This window comes from Nomascus leucogenys, chromosome 5 (genome assembly GCF_006542625.1).
Source record: "Nomascus leucogenys isolate Asia chromosome 5, Asia_NLE_v1, whole genome shotgun sequence".
In the NCBI taxonomy this organism is placed as follows: domain Eukaryota; kingdom Metazoa; phylum Chordata; class Mammalia; order Primates; family Hylobatidae; genus Nomascus; species Nomascus leucogenys.
In genome coordinates this window covers 50,818,045-50,834,755 of record NC_044385.1, presented here as the reverse complement: position 1 = coordinate 50,834,755, position 16,711 = coordinate 50,818,045, and the positions used below count along the sequence as shown (strand labels likewise).

The window sequence follows — 16,711 nt, the reverse complement described above, 5'->3', positions numbered from 1 at the left end:
CATAATAAAAATCCTTTTTATACTTCTTCTTTCAGGTATAGAATAAAAAACCAATAGTATTTGAGGGAAAAATATTGTCTTGCTGCTGTTATAATAGCTGTGGAGTGAGAAAAAATGTCATAACGTTTAAACCAAGTGGTTTGATTTTTTTTTTTCGGAAGAATCTTTACTTCAACATATTTCTTTCAATGCATAGTGTATTTACAGAAAGATTAAAAGCTACAATGTGAATTGCTAATATTGAGCTGACGAATAGCAACATTTAAGTAAATGTTAAATTCAAGTTCCAAAGTGGTTGATATTTTGAGAAGAGAAAATTCCATTATTGCACCTTTTAGGAACAAGGAATTAGAAAATGGCATTTTTCAGAAATTTCCAACAGAATCTGCCTTCAGTGTCCTCTCTGGTAGACACAATCAGTAGTGCTGTAGAGGATTTGACCACTGCTGTTGGAGAGGTCAGCTGTGCTTTAACTGACTCAGTTGCTGAGCAGGTAACAAGTATGATAAGTGGCTTTCGCCCAGAAGAGGAAAGCTCTGTAGCAGAAGAAGCTGTAGACACTATTAAACAAAAAAATGCCGGGTTAACCGAAGTCTCCAAAAACACTAATTGTCAGAAAACACAAGCCAATTTAGAGCATAGAGCAAAGCAAATAAATACTTGTAAAACTTCACAAAAGCAAGATCAAGGAATACATGAAGAAAGAGTGTTTAAACATGTTAATGATAGGCAACAGACTCTATCAGAATATCAAGACACTGGTAATACTGGTGATTCTTCTTTGAAAGGCTGCATGAATAATGGAGGGATATCAGTTATCAGACAGAATACAAGGGCTGGATCTGTTTGTCAAGAACTTGAAAGTACTGACAGATGTGAAACATTTGGAGTAGGAATTTCCAATAATGGTAAGAATGATTTAAAGGAGGTAGGATATCAAGAAATGAAAGGAAATCAGAAGAATGCCAATGGAATAAACAAATTGTATGAGCAAAAGAAATACGTTGGTACAGATAATTGTAAAAAGGAAGAATATCCTAAATCTCGACATATATATTTGGGAAGAGATCAAGAGAATATGGGGCATTTCAATAAATATAAACATCTTCCCGATTTAGGGCATTCAGATCATTTAAAGAAAGCTGAAAAATGTGTTAAAAGTAAAGCATCCAAAGGGAATGAGTGTTCAGGAAATGAATGTTCTTTAAAAGATATTTTGACAAGCAATAGGCATATGACACAGAAATCCATTATAAAAGAAGACATACATCCAGCGCCATCAACTAATTCTAAAGATAAGTTATCTGGGAAAATTGAAGAACAAATAAATTCAAAGAAATACTGTAAAATGAACGAAGACATAATACCAAAGAAAACTGAGGCCATTTCTGCCAAGAAAGGAACAGCAAAGAGTAAAGATGAAAAATATTCTAAGATAATACCAGAAAAAGGTGAGGTCTCCTAATGTTGGTGTGAGTGATTAATTTTTCTCTTGATTTTTTTAAATTAGTAAAACATCATCCAAATTTCTCAGCTTTCCTGTTCATGTGTCTATATTTAAGACTTTCTTGAATCCTTTTACTGGGAAACATTTTTAAAGCCATTCAGTATTTTTTCTAAAATCATTTCAAGAGCATTCATGTTATTTGTCCCACTAAGTATTGCCCTGTTCCCTGCATTATTTGGCCAACTTTTCAGCAGCCCTAGTTTTTCTTATTGTCCATTTATTTTACAACCAGAAACTCCATGGTTTTCTTACATGCTTTATTTGGAGTTTATTTGATGTGCTGTAGTTGCATTTGAAATTTTTATATAACTAACTCTGAAGCCCCTTATACAGTATTGCTCTTTGCATCTATCCAAATTTATATCAAATGTTTAATTATTTCCTTGAGAGCAATAGATTTTATTTTATTCAATAATGTGGTTCGCAATGTATTTTTATTCATTTTGCCCATACATTAAAAATTTTATACTACTGGCCTGTTTACAATAAGTATACATGAACAATCTGTTATTATTCATGAGTTCTCTATGTAGAATTAGGGTTCTGACTAAGCATTTATAGTTTTCAATCACAGTAATTCTGATAATTTTCATTATTCACAGTATATGTGATAATTTTCAATATTCATTAGCAGCTCATACTGCAAATAATTACTTCTGGTAATCCCTTAGTTATATCCACTTATTGCTGATCTGATCACAAGGCCAAAAGTACACTGGCTTTTATTTATAAAATACACATCTGGAATTTTTCTCTAAGTTCATACTCTCATAAAATAACAAAAAGCCGAATAGCAGTAATGAGGAAGACTTTTCAGTTCTGCTACAACTTCATACATAATAGGGATCTGCTATTTATCTATTATATGAGTGGTTTTACAGTGATATAGCAGGGGCTAATGCAGGATGGATGAACTAACTTAAAAGAAATGTCAGTTTCTGAAAATGTATCCGTTTTGGAGTCTATTCTTCTAGCAGTTTTTTGTTTTTTGTTTTTTGTTTTGAGACAGAGTCTTGCGTTGTCCCCAGGCTGGAGTGCAGCGGTGCAATCTCGGCTCACTGCCATCTCCGCCTCCCGGGTTCAAGCGATTCTCCTGCCTCAGCCTCCCGAGTAGCTGGGACTACAAGCACGCACCACCACGCCCAGCTACTTTTTGTATTTTTCATAAAGATAGGGTTTCACCATGTTGGCCGGGATGGTCTCGGTCTCCTGACCTCGTGATCCACCCGCCTCAGCCTCCCAAAGTGCTAGGATTACAGGCGTGAGCCACTGTGCCTGGCCATTCTAGCAGTTTTTTGATTGTCAGATTTAGTGACTTTAGGTAGGCCTAGTTTAGTTCTGGTAGACTTATTGCTTAAAGTAGCAAAAATTAAAAAATAATGTAAAATAGTTTACATATTATTTTATTCAGAAAATAATGATAGAATGGATACTAGTAATAAATACAAGTAGCATGTAAGGTTTTTAACTTTTTAAATTTGTTTTCATTAAGAAGCATGCTAGTACCTAAAGAAACCAAATATTTCTAACATATTCCACAATATAGTCAGTACTAAACTTAAACACACAATGTTCCCTAATGATTTTCAAAAATTGTTTGACCCATAGATTAACCCTTCATTTAGCTGAACGGTAATATTACTGGTACCTGTGTTCCAGGTTCTGACACAGGGTTGATAAGGTATGGAAAAAGGAGGGAGGCCAGGCACGGTGGCCCACGCCTGTAATCCCAGCACTTTGGGAGGCTGAGGCGGGTGGATCATGAGGTCGAGATCGAGACCATCCTGGCCAACATGGTGAAACCCCGTCTCTACTAAAAATACAAAAATTAGCCAGGCATGGTGGTGGGTGCTTGTAATCCCAGCTACTCAGGAGGCTGAGGCAGGAGAATTGCTTGAACCCAGGAGGTGGAGGTTGCAGTGAGCCAAGATCACGCCACTGCACTCCAGACTGGCAACAGGGCGAGACTACTCAAAAAAAAAAAAAAAAAAAAAAAAAAAAAAAAAAAAAAAAAAAAAGAGAGAAAGGAGGAAGAGTTTTCTTCTTTATTTCTAAATGTAGGTTATGTTAGGTAATGTCTTTTAATAGGTGAAGTTTGACCACAGACTAGTTACCCTCCTCAAAAGACTCAAAACCCTCTACTGCTTTAAGATCCCCACCATGGTATCCCAGAAAGTGCTAACAGCTCTGCACTGGGAGTCAGAGGTCTTATGGCTCGGCCATCTCATTGTTGTCTAATGGTATTTTCTGCAACAATGAAAAAGTCTTTTACATCTCTGCATTGTTCCATATAGTAACCGCTAGCTGCATGTGGCTGTTGAGCACTTCAAATGTGGCTAATAGCATGGGGAACTGGGTTTTAATTTCTGTTTAATTTTAATTAGTTTAAATAGCCACATGTGACTGTTGGCTACATATTGGGCAAGCACTGCCACAGTATATGACATTGCTGATAGCATTACCCATTTATGGCTTTATTTTACTGATTTAAAAACTAGGACTAGACTAGATGACATATAACCTCCTTCTAACTCTAAGCATTTAGTTTCTGTCCTGTATTTAAAAATTACTTACCCTGTAACTCCCACTCAAATTTCAACCTCGATTTCTTTACTACAGATGCTTAACTGACTATAAAGAGAAAAATAACCAGATTGAACTCATGAATTTTAACTACTGTAGTCTCTTCACCTTTCTAGAATTGTTTAATAATTCTAAGAAAGTTACACCATTGTGCAGTTTCAAAGTGGTTACCTTTTTAAAAAACAGCACAACTAGTGCTGTTTAGAACAATAAAAAATTTAGACCTCCTGAAAGTTTTGTTTGAAATTTAGGTATATTTAAGTAAAATTTTCCTAGAAATTCTGCCTTTCACAAGCAGTAACTGTTAACAGTTTGGTGTATATCCTTCCAGATAGTTTTGTCTGTGCATACCTAGACTGCATTATGTGTGTGTATATGCCACGTTGTGTGTATATATATTTTTCAAATGGGAATATAACTTCTACTTTTTTACCTCCTTTTTTCTCATAACATGATACTGTAGTTATTCTTTCCCTGAGAGTTCTTTTAAGTTCACATCCTCATTTTTAATGACTGCATAGTATATCATTGAATAGATATATCATAATTTATTTAAACAAAGCCCACTGATGGACATCTAGGTTATCTCTTTTACCATTATATACAGTGCAGTGAATTGTCTCAAAAATATATCTTTATTCATCTGTTAATTAATTTCTTAGGCTGAATTCTTAGAAATAGAATTGGTAAATTCCTGGAAATGGATCAGATTATGCAGATTTAAAAATTTGATATATTTTGGCAAATTGCTCTCTAGGAAAGTAGTATCACTTATAATTTCACCAATAGTATATACCTGTCCATTGCTGTATTTTACTGCTAGCACTGAGCATTACCAGTTTTGAAAATTTTGACCAAAACGAGAACCAGAAATGTGTCTTTTAATGTGAATTATTTGAATCAGTTCTATAGTACTGGCAATACTTTGAACTTCACTTGTGTGCTACTTATACTTTAAAAAATGTAAAATGGTAGGTAAGTATTATAATTTCCTTTATATGTAACATGATTGAAAAATCCCTGTGACTAACAAACATTATTTATATAACAGAATGTACAAACTGATCTTTTTCCAAAGCTTGGGCTTCTTATGTGAAAAAACTGTATTTTTTTAAATCTGAAAATTCAGGTTGTATATATATGTGTGTGTGTGTGTATGTATATATGTGTGTGTGTGTATATATGTGTGTTTATATATATAACTTCAGCAAATTTTCCATACTTTATTGTGTAAAAATTATCATTTGATGGGCTCAGTAGGGCCAGGTGAGGGGAGGGAAATTTTTTTTCAATTACTGTTTGTTCTTCATGTCATTCCAAATAGATAATTCCTACATGGACAAAGATGAGCATGGTTCGTCCTCTGAAAGTGAAGATGAAGCACTGGGTAAATATCATGAGGCCTTATCCAGAACACACAATTCCAGACTACCACTGGCAGATTCTAGACAAAAGAACTATGCTTGGGAAACAAGGCAGAAATACAGTCCTCTATCCGCAGAGTATGATGGATACAGTAGTGAAGCATCAATAGATGAAGGTAAGATGGGCTGTTTTATTTTTTTTACATGGCACACTATAGTATTCGATTACTTGTGCCTGAAATTCTAGGAATCTGTGGTTGCAGAATAAACAAGAGAGCACACACAGTAGAGTCACATTTCTGGGAATGTAATTTATTCAAATTCATATCTTTGGGCTCAGGCCAAAAATCAAAACCAATACCAAAACACCCCAAAGCAAAAACCAAATAATTTACGTAATGTGATAATTGTAGCTCTCATTTCACAGTGAACATATGCTTAGCAAGCATGATATGAAAGATGTGAATCTGCTGTTCTCTCAGATGGAATCGGTTTCTCTATACCTGTTATAGGAACTGATAGAGTTTAAGTCTCTCACGGTGTTGAATATGATTCCAGTGTGTAAATGTATGCTGTTTCATTCAATATGGCTCCTAAACACCAGCCAAATGTTGCACATGGCAGACAGCGGAAGAAATGGTAATCTGTTTTGTGCAGAAGGGAAAACTGTCTGAGATGAATTTATTGAGAGCTAGTACTATGTTATACCATTCTTTAAAGGCAATTTAAGGTATTTTCAAGGATTTCAGTAATTTGAAGGATTATTTGTCTCTAATTGATTTTGTGTTATGTGCTGAAATAGACTTTAGAACTCAACCTGTATAGAAGATGTCAGTCCACTTATACATGTTTTTACGTCTTTCTGTGGCATAAATAAGACAGGTTTTGCCATTAAAGCATATTTCTTTCCACATTTAAATAAATTATTCACTTTCTTAATAGAACGTATGGCTACTCATCATGATTATTATCTTTATACCCAGATATGAGGGACAGAATAATATATCCTAGATATCATTTTTATCATTATACATAAACACAAGCTATCCTTGATTTTGTAGCAGTGACTTAATGTTTTAGGGCCTATTACTATTGATGACTTAAAGTCTTATCCCAGCATGAACAGTTGTCAAAGGGGATAAATCATCTATTACTGTATTTGGCTTCATGCCAACTAAAGATTAATGCACCTCAATTCTTATGTCTGCTAGTACACAGATATAATAATAAATTGATAAATACTGAATGATTACTATATGGTCATTATGAGATTCAAGGGAAGAAATAAAAAATATCTGACAGGTATTCTACCCTCAGAAATACATTTTAGGACTAGGGAAAATAAGACATGTGCCTACTAAGTTAATTAAATAATGCAAAGCAGTAAAACCAGTCCCCAAGTTATGTATACCCCTGGTACATGAATAGTAGAGCAGGAAGAGAATGTGTTTTGAGAACTGGTCCTTGTTAACATTCTGGCCATATCTCTTAATATGTTAGCTGTGAAACCTTTGGCAATATAGTTCATTGTTTTTAGATTTCTTTCATTGTCTGTAAAATATGAATAAAACTGAACTGGTAGGGTTGCCATGAAAATTAAATGATATATGTGGTACAGTTTTTAGCATAGTGTCCGATAGCTGTTAGGTAAGTGATCAGTAAATGTAGCTAATTATAATGGTAGTGAAAAGAGTGATGGTCATGAGCAAGCCCTGAGTGTGCATTCCCTTTTTGCAGGCACATTTAGGATTTACTTTCTATCCATTTCTCTTAACTCTTACCCCAACACCCCTCTGCGGTCTTGAGCACTTCTTGGTAGTTCTGTTAGTCTAGCCTGACTTTATAGCCTATGGAAAGAGGAGTGAGGAAAGAGGTATACAACCTAGGTGCTTCTACTATTCTTGCCCTAACCTCTGCAAGTGGTCCAAGTGTCCCACAATCACCTTCTCATTTTATTTTACCCATATATTTAGGACCTATCCTGTACTTCTTTACACATTTCTACCCTAAATTGTTTGATGAAACACTTAATTTTAGGCATTCTAAGATGCGATTTATTTATTTTGTAAACATGAAAAGCTTTCATGAACGCTTTTTAGCAGTCATACACTGCTAGATACTGTGGATATGAAGATCATAAACTTGTTTCTCTCAAAAAGCCTACTGACTGGAGGAGGAAAATCAGTGAGTATATATGTAATATGATGAGAGGTCTGTTAGTCACATGAACAAAGTGCAGTAGAAATACAGAGGAAGAAAAAAAAAAGACAAACTTTTTTGAGATGGAGTTTCACTCTGTTGCCCAGGCTGGAGTGCAGTGGCACGATCTTGGCTCACTGCAACCTCTGCCTCTTGGGTTCAAGAGATTCTCCTGCCTCAGCCTCCCGAGTGGCTGGGATTACAGGCACCTGCCACCATGCCCAGCTCATTTTTGTATTTTTAGTAGACACGGGGCTTCACCATATTGGCCAGGCTGATGTCGAACTCCTGACCTTGTGATCTGCCCGCCTCGGCCTCCCAGAGTGCTGGGATTACAGGCATGAGCCACCACACCCAGCTGACAAAACTTTAAAAAATAAAAATAAAAAACGATACACAGAGTAGGTGATTTTGATTTTGGGAGGTAGGAATCTGAGGAAGCCTAATGGGGTCTAGGTGAGTTAGACTTGAGTGAGAATTATTTCAGCAAGCATGGAATAGGGATTTCATGCAATCATGAATCCAAAAGAAAGTGTATTTCAGTGCCTGTAACTTGGGATCTTTGTTCGAAGAAGGGGAATGCCTTGCTCAGTAGTTTTTAAGCAGGAGAGTGTGATAAAATGTAGAGAATATTTCAGGGTTAGAGAGAAATCCACTTGACTCCAACATAGGTGCATTTGTACACATACTATCTATATACATTAATCGAGGTTTTTAAGCAGGAGAGTGTGATAAAATGTAGAGAATATTTCAGGGATGGAGAGAAATCCACTTGGCTCCAACATAGGTGCATCTATACACATACATCTGAGGGAATAGAAGATAAGATTGAAAAGAGAGATGAGGTCTAAGGCCTGGAGTGCCCCCTGACTAGGAAGATAGGGTTTAATTTGTTTGCCAGTGAGAATTTGCTGAAAAGTTTTTTACTAAGGAACCATAATCAGGGTTGTGCTTTAGAAAGATTAATTTAGCAGCAAGCAGACTATCAGAAAAGATATCAGTTAAGGAGATCTTTGGGGTAGTATATGTGGAAAATGATAAAAGTCTGAATTACAGTAGTGGCAATGGAAATAAAGGAAGATAGGAGAGAGATTATTGAGGTAGAACTTACTGGATTTAGGAACTGAATGTGTTTGGAACATTTGGAAAAAGAAAGGAAGCATCATAGATGACTGATTTCCATCATGTAGGATGAGGAGAATGATGACGTCATTAATATAAATATGAAATCCAGAGAGCGACCTGTGTTTGGTTGGAAGTGAGCAGTGGATAAGAGATATAGTAAATGATTTTACATATGTGATGAGGCAGGATATTTAAGCAGTTGGAAATGGCTGTCAAGCTTGTAATAATGAATGCGTTTGAGGGAGAAGTTTTCAGATCATATATGCTTAGAGAACAGAAACTATGGGCATGAATTAAATTGATGAAGGAGAATGTGTGGAGAGAAAAGATCAGAGAATCATTTCCTTTGACAAGAGAATTAAGGGCATCATGTAAAGACACAAAGAAACAGTAAGAGAGATAAAGAAGAGAATCAGAAAAATGTTATATTTTATCAGCCGTGGAAGAAAAGTTTTAGAAGAAGAAGGAGGGCAGCGTGGTTGGGGAGGATGATAATTCAGATAAACCCCTTTGTCCAGTAGAAGTTGATCAATCATTTTCAATTAGAGTTTTAGGAGAGTAATAAGGAAGTCAGATTGAATGTTGTTAAGGCGAGGATAAGTGGTAAGGAAGTATACAGTTGCCGCCTTCACTTTCTTACCATCTGTTCTCTCTTTATCAACTTTGAGAGTCAGAGAGGTAGTTGAGGGGTTTTGCTTATAACCCAACTGTTCACCTTCTTCCTCCCGCTCACTGATACTCTCCTCTGGTGTATATTTGGGAAGGAAGGGGATTTGCGTCTCCACCTGGTGGTTGCCCCTTTGCAAAGCTGCCTCTGCAGAAACTGCTACTTTGTGGCTGATCACCCACCTAAGAGAACTGCTGGGTACAGTTCTCTTGGTAGGACTTCATTCGTTTTTCTGTGTGAGTAGAAAATAAATGACACATAAGGGAAGAGATGAATAGAGTAAGTTACACTTCTTACTGCTGTGACCCTTTGGTCTGCATGTGACCATCACACAAGTTTATAAAGGTTAAACTTGACTAATGTGAGTTAACTAAAGGGAATCACAAGGTAGAAGGAAAAATATTTTAAAATACGTTTTTTACATGGCATAATATTTACCTCATTAATGCTAATAAGGGACCTTTAGTCTATTTCTCAACAGCCTAAGTATTCCATTTGAGAAGCTTTGGAACAGCCAATTTTGAAAACAAATCTGTAGGAGTAGAGAAGATTAGAGAGGACCTGAAGAGGTATTAGGAGAGACCAGTGCAAAAGAACTTTTACCAGATAGTGAGGACTGCCATTTATTGAGTTCCTACTATGTGCCTCACTCTGTTTCTGTTATGCCGTCATATTTAATTTGCATTGCCATGTATTGTGGTAGGTAAGATTCTACAGAATTGAAGTGACTTTAAGTTGATTGTTTTTTTAACCCAAAGTCACACGGCAAGATAAAAACTATACTTGGCAAGTTGACAGCAAAATTAATGTTATTTGGCTTTCATTAGGTCATCACTGCTACTTTAGTAGTCTCCCTAAGTCTATTTCATACAAGATGAATCCCTTCAGTTGGTCCTTTAGAGCAGTTTATATGTTATAAATCTGAAATACACATATTCTAGAAAAAGTAAGAAAATGTAATGGCATATTTGTTGATCATGTTTTCTCCTCTAGGTGGCCATATTAATCTTCTGGGTTCTTTTTTGGAAGTATGAAAGGGATGATATCTGTAAGAAATTTTTCTAGAAAAAAGAAACATTAATTCGTCAAATCCTTTTGTTCACAATTGTAATTTTTTTTTTACTGTGTTGTGCTTAAAATTAAGGGCATTTTCTGATAAACCTCTCTTATTTTAAAAAGGTCAGTGTCAAAATATGGTTTGTGGATATCCCGTTTAATTGACGAGCTAGACCAACCTCTGAAATTTCATTCACGTTAATTAATACTTTTTATTTTTATATTAGGAGAAGCTTATTAAAGATGATTCTATATGAAGATGAAGTTCAGTGTAAAATTACTAGAATGTCTTTTGTTACTGATAGCTTTTTATTATTAGTTTACCATAGAGATTACATAGCTTTACTTATATATTATGGAAAGCTGTATTATTAAATTTACATTATTTATTTTGGGAGCAAGTTAATATAAAACACCACTGAAAAATAATTTTCAGCATCACTTATGTCTTAGGGTATATAGCTTACACACACACACACACACACACACACACACCCCTACTTGTCATTCTCTTTCTGTTATAGCTATATCACAAGCTTCATTCTATTAATTTTGATGTTATCTTAAAATTAGGACTACCAAAATATATTTATTTATTCCTTTTATTTATATTTTACTTTTATAATAATTTAATATTTAAGAGTAATAGATTATTTGTTTATATTTCATTTAAGTCCATTTTAACTGTTATATTAAAATTTTTTATTAATTTTCATAATTTCTTTGAAAAGTGGAAAAGTACTAAAAATTCTCTCTGTATTTCCCAGAATTCTTTGATATAAAAATAGTGTAGTGACTTTGAATAGTTAAAGTTAGGTATATTACATTTGACTCTTGAATAACCCAGGAGTTAGAGGCACTGATCCCCCCATTCAGTCAAAAATTCACATATAACTTTTGATTCACCAAAAGCTTAATTACTGATAGCCAGCTGTTGACTGGAAGCCTTTATTGATAGTATTAACAGTCAATTAATGCATATTTTTAATTTTATCTGTATTATATGCTGTATTATTACAGTAAAGTGAGCTAGAAAAAAGAAAATGTTATTAAGAAAATTATAAGGGGACTTGGGCGCAGTGGCTCATGCCTATAATGTCTCTACAAAAAATTTTGAAAAACTAGCCAGGCCTGGTGGCCCACGCCTGTAACCTTACTTTCTCAGGAGCCCAGGTTGGGCGGACCAGTTAAGCCCAGGAGTTTGAGGTTGCAGTGAACTATGATCGTGTCACTACACTCCAGCATAGGCAACAGAGTGAGACCCTGTTCCAAAAAAAAAAACATAAGGAAAAGAAAATGTATTTACTATTCATTAAGTGAACATGGATTATCAAAAAGGTCTTCATTCTTGTCTTCATGTTAAGTAGGCTGAGGAGGAAGAGGAGGGGTTGGTCTTGCTGTCTCATCCATCCCAGAGATGGATGAAAATCTATTTATAACTACACTTGCACAGTTCAAACTCCAGTTGTTCAAGGGTCAACCATACATGTTTATTTAGATTTTTGGTAAACTTTTTTCTTAATTTCAGATTTTTGTTTATGAATATCTCTCCTCTAAGGAATTCTTTATCATGTGTATTATTTTTTAAATATGGCCAATTTGAAGGGGAAATAATCTTGACTCTTTTTACTGCATCTTTGGTGTTTTGGAGATCTCTTTATGTGATGGGATTAATTCCTCTCAATAGTGTAGAATTTTATTTTATTTTTTACATCTACAGTATTTTTCTCTTTTTATTCCTTATTGTGATAAAATATATACAGCACAAAACTTATCATTTAAATAATGTTTAAATGTACAGTTCAGTGTCATTAAGTATATTCACATTGTTGTACAACCATCACCACTATTCCATCTCTAGGATTTTTTCATCATCCTAAACAGAAACTTTATACCCATTAAAAAATAAGTCTTTATTCTCTCATCCCAGCCTCTGATAACCAATATTCTACTTTCTGTGTCTATGAATTTGACTACTCTGGGTAGATCATATAAGTGGAATCATACTGTATTTGTCTCGCTTATTTCAGTCAGCATGATGTCATCAAGATTCATCCATGTTGTAGCATGTATCAGAATTTTATTCCTTTTTTTCCTTCAATTTTAAAATTGTGGTAAAATACACATAACATAAAATTTACCATCCATTTTTAAGTGTACAGCTCAATAGTTTTCAGTTCTATTTTGTGCACCATCACCACTATCCATCTCTAGAACTCTTTTCATCTTATAAAGCTGAACTCCATACCCATTAAACAACTTTCCATTCCCCCTTCCCCCAACCCTGGCAGCCACCATTCTACTTTTTGCCCCTGTGATTTTAACTACTCTAAGTACCTCATATAAATGGAATCATACCCTATTTGTCTTTTTGTGACCAACTTATTTCACTTAGCATAATGTCCTCAGTTTCGTCTGTGTTACAGCATGTATCAGAATATTCTTCCTTTTTTTTTTTTTTTTGAGATGGAGTCTCCCTCTGTCACCCAGGCTGGAGTGCAGTGGCGCAATCTCGGCTCATTGCAAGCTCCACCTCCCGGGTTCACACCATTCTCCTGCCTCAGCCTCTCCTAGTAGCTGGGACTACAGGTGCCCGCCACCACGCCCGGCTAATTTTTTTGTATTTTTAGTAGAGATGGGGTTTCACCGTGGTCTCGATCTCCTGACCTCGTGATCCGCCCGCCTCGGCCTCCCAAAGTGCTGGGATTACAAGCGTGAGCCACCGCGCCCGGCCAATATTCTTCCTTTTTAAAGCTGAATAATACTCTGTTTTGTGCATGTGCCATATTTTGCTTAACCATTTATCCATTGGTGGACACTTGTGTTGCTTCTGTGTTTTAGCTGTTGTGAATAATGCTGCTGTGCACATGGGTGTACAAATCTCTTTGAAACTCTTCTTTCAGTTCTTTGGAGTATGGACCCAGAAATGAAATTGGTGGCTCTGTGGTAATTCTATTTGTAATTTTTTGAGGAACTGCCATACTGTTTTCCACTGTGACTATACTATTTTACATTTCCTCCAGTAGCGTACAAGGGTTCCAATTTCTCTGCCTCCTAACCAGCACTTATTATTGTCTGCTTTTTCAAAATAATAGCCATTCTAATAGGTATGAGGTGATACCTTACTGTAGTTTTGATTTGCATCTCCTTAATTATTAGTGACACTGAACATCTTTTCATGTGCTTATTGGCTATTTGTATATCTTTTTTGGAGAAATGTCCAAATCTTTTTCCCATTTTGGAATCGCGTTGTTTGTTGGTTGGTTGTTGAGTTTTAGGAATTCTTCATATATTTTGGATAATAATCTCTTATCAGATATACAGTTTGCAAATATTTTTTCCCATTCTGGGATGGCATTTTTTACTCTGTTGATAGTATCTTTTGATAGACAAAATGTATTAATTTTCATGAAATCCACTTTGTGTATTTTTTGTTGTTTTCTGTGCCTTTGGTGTCATATCCAAGAAATCTGCCAAATCCAGTGTTGCGAAGCTTTTTATCTATGTTTTCTTCTAAGAGTTTTATAGTTTTAAGTCTTATGGTTATGATGTGATCCATTTTGAGTTAATTTTTATAAATGATATTCGGCAAGGGTTCAGTTTCATTCTTTTACATTTGGATATTCCGTTTTCCCAGCACATTTGTTAAAAAGCCTTTTCTACATTGCATGGTCTTGGTCCCCTGTCAAAAATCATTTGACCATATATGCAAGGTTTTATTTCAGGACTCTCTGTTTCATTCCGTTGGTCTGTGTGTTTGTCTTTAGCCAGTACAACAGTGTTTTGATTACTGTAGCTTTATAGTACATTTTGAAATCAAGAAGTTTGAGTCCTCCAGCTATGTTTCTCTTTTTCAGAATTGGGATCTCTTTGAGATTCCATATGAATTTTAGGAGGTTTTTCTATTTCTGCAAGAAACGTCACTGGAATTTTGTGGAGGTGGCATTAAATCTGTAAATCACTTTGGGTATTATTGACATCTTAACATTAAGTTTTCTAAGCATCAACATAGTGTGTCTTCTCATTTATTTATTTATGTCTTCAATTTCTTTTGGAAATGTTTTACAGTTTTCACCGTACAAGTCTTTCACCTCCTTAGTTAAGTTTATTTCTAAGTATTTTATTCTTTTTGGTGTAATTGCAGATGGAATTGTTTTCTTAGAAATTTCCTTTTCAGATTGTTCATTGTTAGTGTGTAGAGATGCAGCTGATTTTTTTAGTGTTGACTTTGTTTCCTGCTACTTTGCTGGATTTATTAGTTGTTTTTTTTTTTTTTGGAGTCTTGCTCTGTTGCCCAGGCTGGAGTGCACTGGTGTGATCTTGGCTCACTGCAACCTCTGCCTCCTGAGTTCAAGTGATTTTCCTTCCTCAGCCTCCCGAGTAGCTGGGATTACAGTTTCCTGCCACCATGCCCATGCCCAGCTAATCTTTATATTTTTACTAGTGATGGGGTTTCACCATGTTGGCCAGGCTGATCTTTAACTCCTGACCTCAAGTGATCCACCTGCCTCAGCTGCCCAAAGTGCTGGGATTACAGCTGTGAGCCCCTGCACCCGGTCTGATTTGTTTATTCTAGCAGTTTTTTCTAAGGTGGAATCTTTAGGATTTTCTGCATAGAAGATCATATAATCTGTGAGCAGAGATAATTTTTTCCTTTTCACTTTGGACGCCTTTTGTTTCTTTTTCTTGCCTGATTGCTCTGGCTAGGTCTTTCAGTACTATTTTGAGTTGAAGTGGTGAAAGTAGGCATGCTTGGCTTTTTCTTGATCTTAGAGGATAAGGTTTCAGTCTTTTATCATTGAGTATGATGAGGTGAGGAGTGTTTTAGGAAAGTATGTCAGCTTTCTCTGTTGTTGGGATTCATGCATGTCTGTGTGTGGCTGTTGGACAGGGAGGAGAGTCTGAGAGATCACTCACAAGAACAGTTTCTTGAGAGAGATTTAGGAACCAGACATGGTGAACTTGGCTCAGTAATAAAACTAATTAGTATGGGAAGACAGTGTTTTCTTTGTTTTGTTTTATTTTGTTGAGACAGGTTCTCACTCATTTGCCCAGGCTGGAGTGCAGTGGCACAATGATGGCTTACTGCAGCCTTGACCTCCTGGGCTCAAGCAATCTTCCACCTTGATCTCCTGAGTAACTAGGACTACAGGTGTGCACCACCATGCCTGTCTTTTTTTTTTTTTTTTTTTTGGTAGAGATGGGAGTTTCTCCACGTTGCCCAGGATGGGGCAGTTTTCAGTATAGCTTGCTATCTGTATCTGTTGATAGTATCATATGGTTTTTCTTCTTCAGCCATATGTGATGGATGGATTACATTCATTCATTTTCAAATGTTGAACCAGCCTGGCATACCTGGAATACAACCCAGTTGGTTGTGGTTTTTATTCATTACTGGACTTGATTTGCTAATGATTTGTTTGGGATTTTTGAATCTTTCTTCATGGAGATATTGGTCTGTAGTTTTCTTTTCTTGTAATATCTTTGGTATTAGGGTGATGCTGGCCTCATAGGATGAGTTAGGAAATATTCACTCTACTTCTCTCTTCTGAAAGAGAGTGTACAGAATTGGTATAATTTTTCTCATAAATGCTTGGTAGAATTTACCACTGAATTCAAAATTTCTGCTTTGGAAAGTTATTAATAATTGATTCAATTTTTAAATAGATATATACCTATTCAGGTCATCTGTTCTCGTGTGAGTTTTGGAATATTATGTGTTTTAATGAATTGGTTTATTTCACCTAGGTCATCAAATTTTAGGCATAGAGTTGCTTATAATATTCTTTGTTATCCTTTAATATCAGTGTGGCCAGTGGTGGTGGAGATTGCTATCTGTTTCTCAGGTTGTTTTCCTGTTACAGCTTTTACCTGATTCATGCCTGGGTTTTGTGAAGAGCAAGGGGGCCATTGTAAGACCTCAAAAACCTGTTTTAATAAATCCTGTAATGCCCACCTATTGTTGTTTAGGGATTTTTTTTTCTAAAAGAAGGTAACAAGAAGGAGAGAAATTTATTCCTTCCCTCTTTGCTAAGGACTACTGTGCACTTTAGCATCTTCAGGACAAATAAGGGACAACTAGCAGAGAATGACTATGCCCGGAAGTAGAACAGGAAAGTAATACCTGGTGGAGCATTTAAATGCCATGGCAGAGTTAAGTTTCTTCCTTTTTTCTCTTCTTCATATGGTCATTTTTTTTTTCGCAGAGAA

The 16,711-nt window shown here is 35.7% G+C and overlaps 1 protein-coding gene across 7 annotated transcripts in view; it reads left to right on the top strand.

The window, feature by feature from the left end:
* SYT14 (synaptotagmin 14) overlaps nt 1–16,711 on the top strand; it is a 241,003-nt gene that overhangs the window by 78,538 nt on the left and 145,754 nt on the right. For 4 of the 7 annotated variants that reach the window (XM_030813063.1, XM_030813064.1, XM_030813062.1 and 1 more), the window contains 2 exons: nt 36–1,451; nt 5,415–5,630. In XM_030813063.1, coding sequence (XP_030668923.1) covers nt 356–1,451; nt 5,415–5,630 — 1,312 coding nt within the window. In that variant the 5' untranslated portion in view covers nt 36–355. The remainder of the gene's footprint in view (nt 1–35; nt 1,452–5,414; nt 5,631–16,711) is intronic. The other 3 variants (XM_003273016.4, XM_003273018.4, XM_030813066.1) reach the window with 1 other exon arrangement.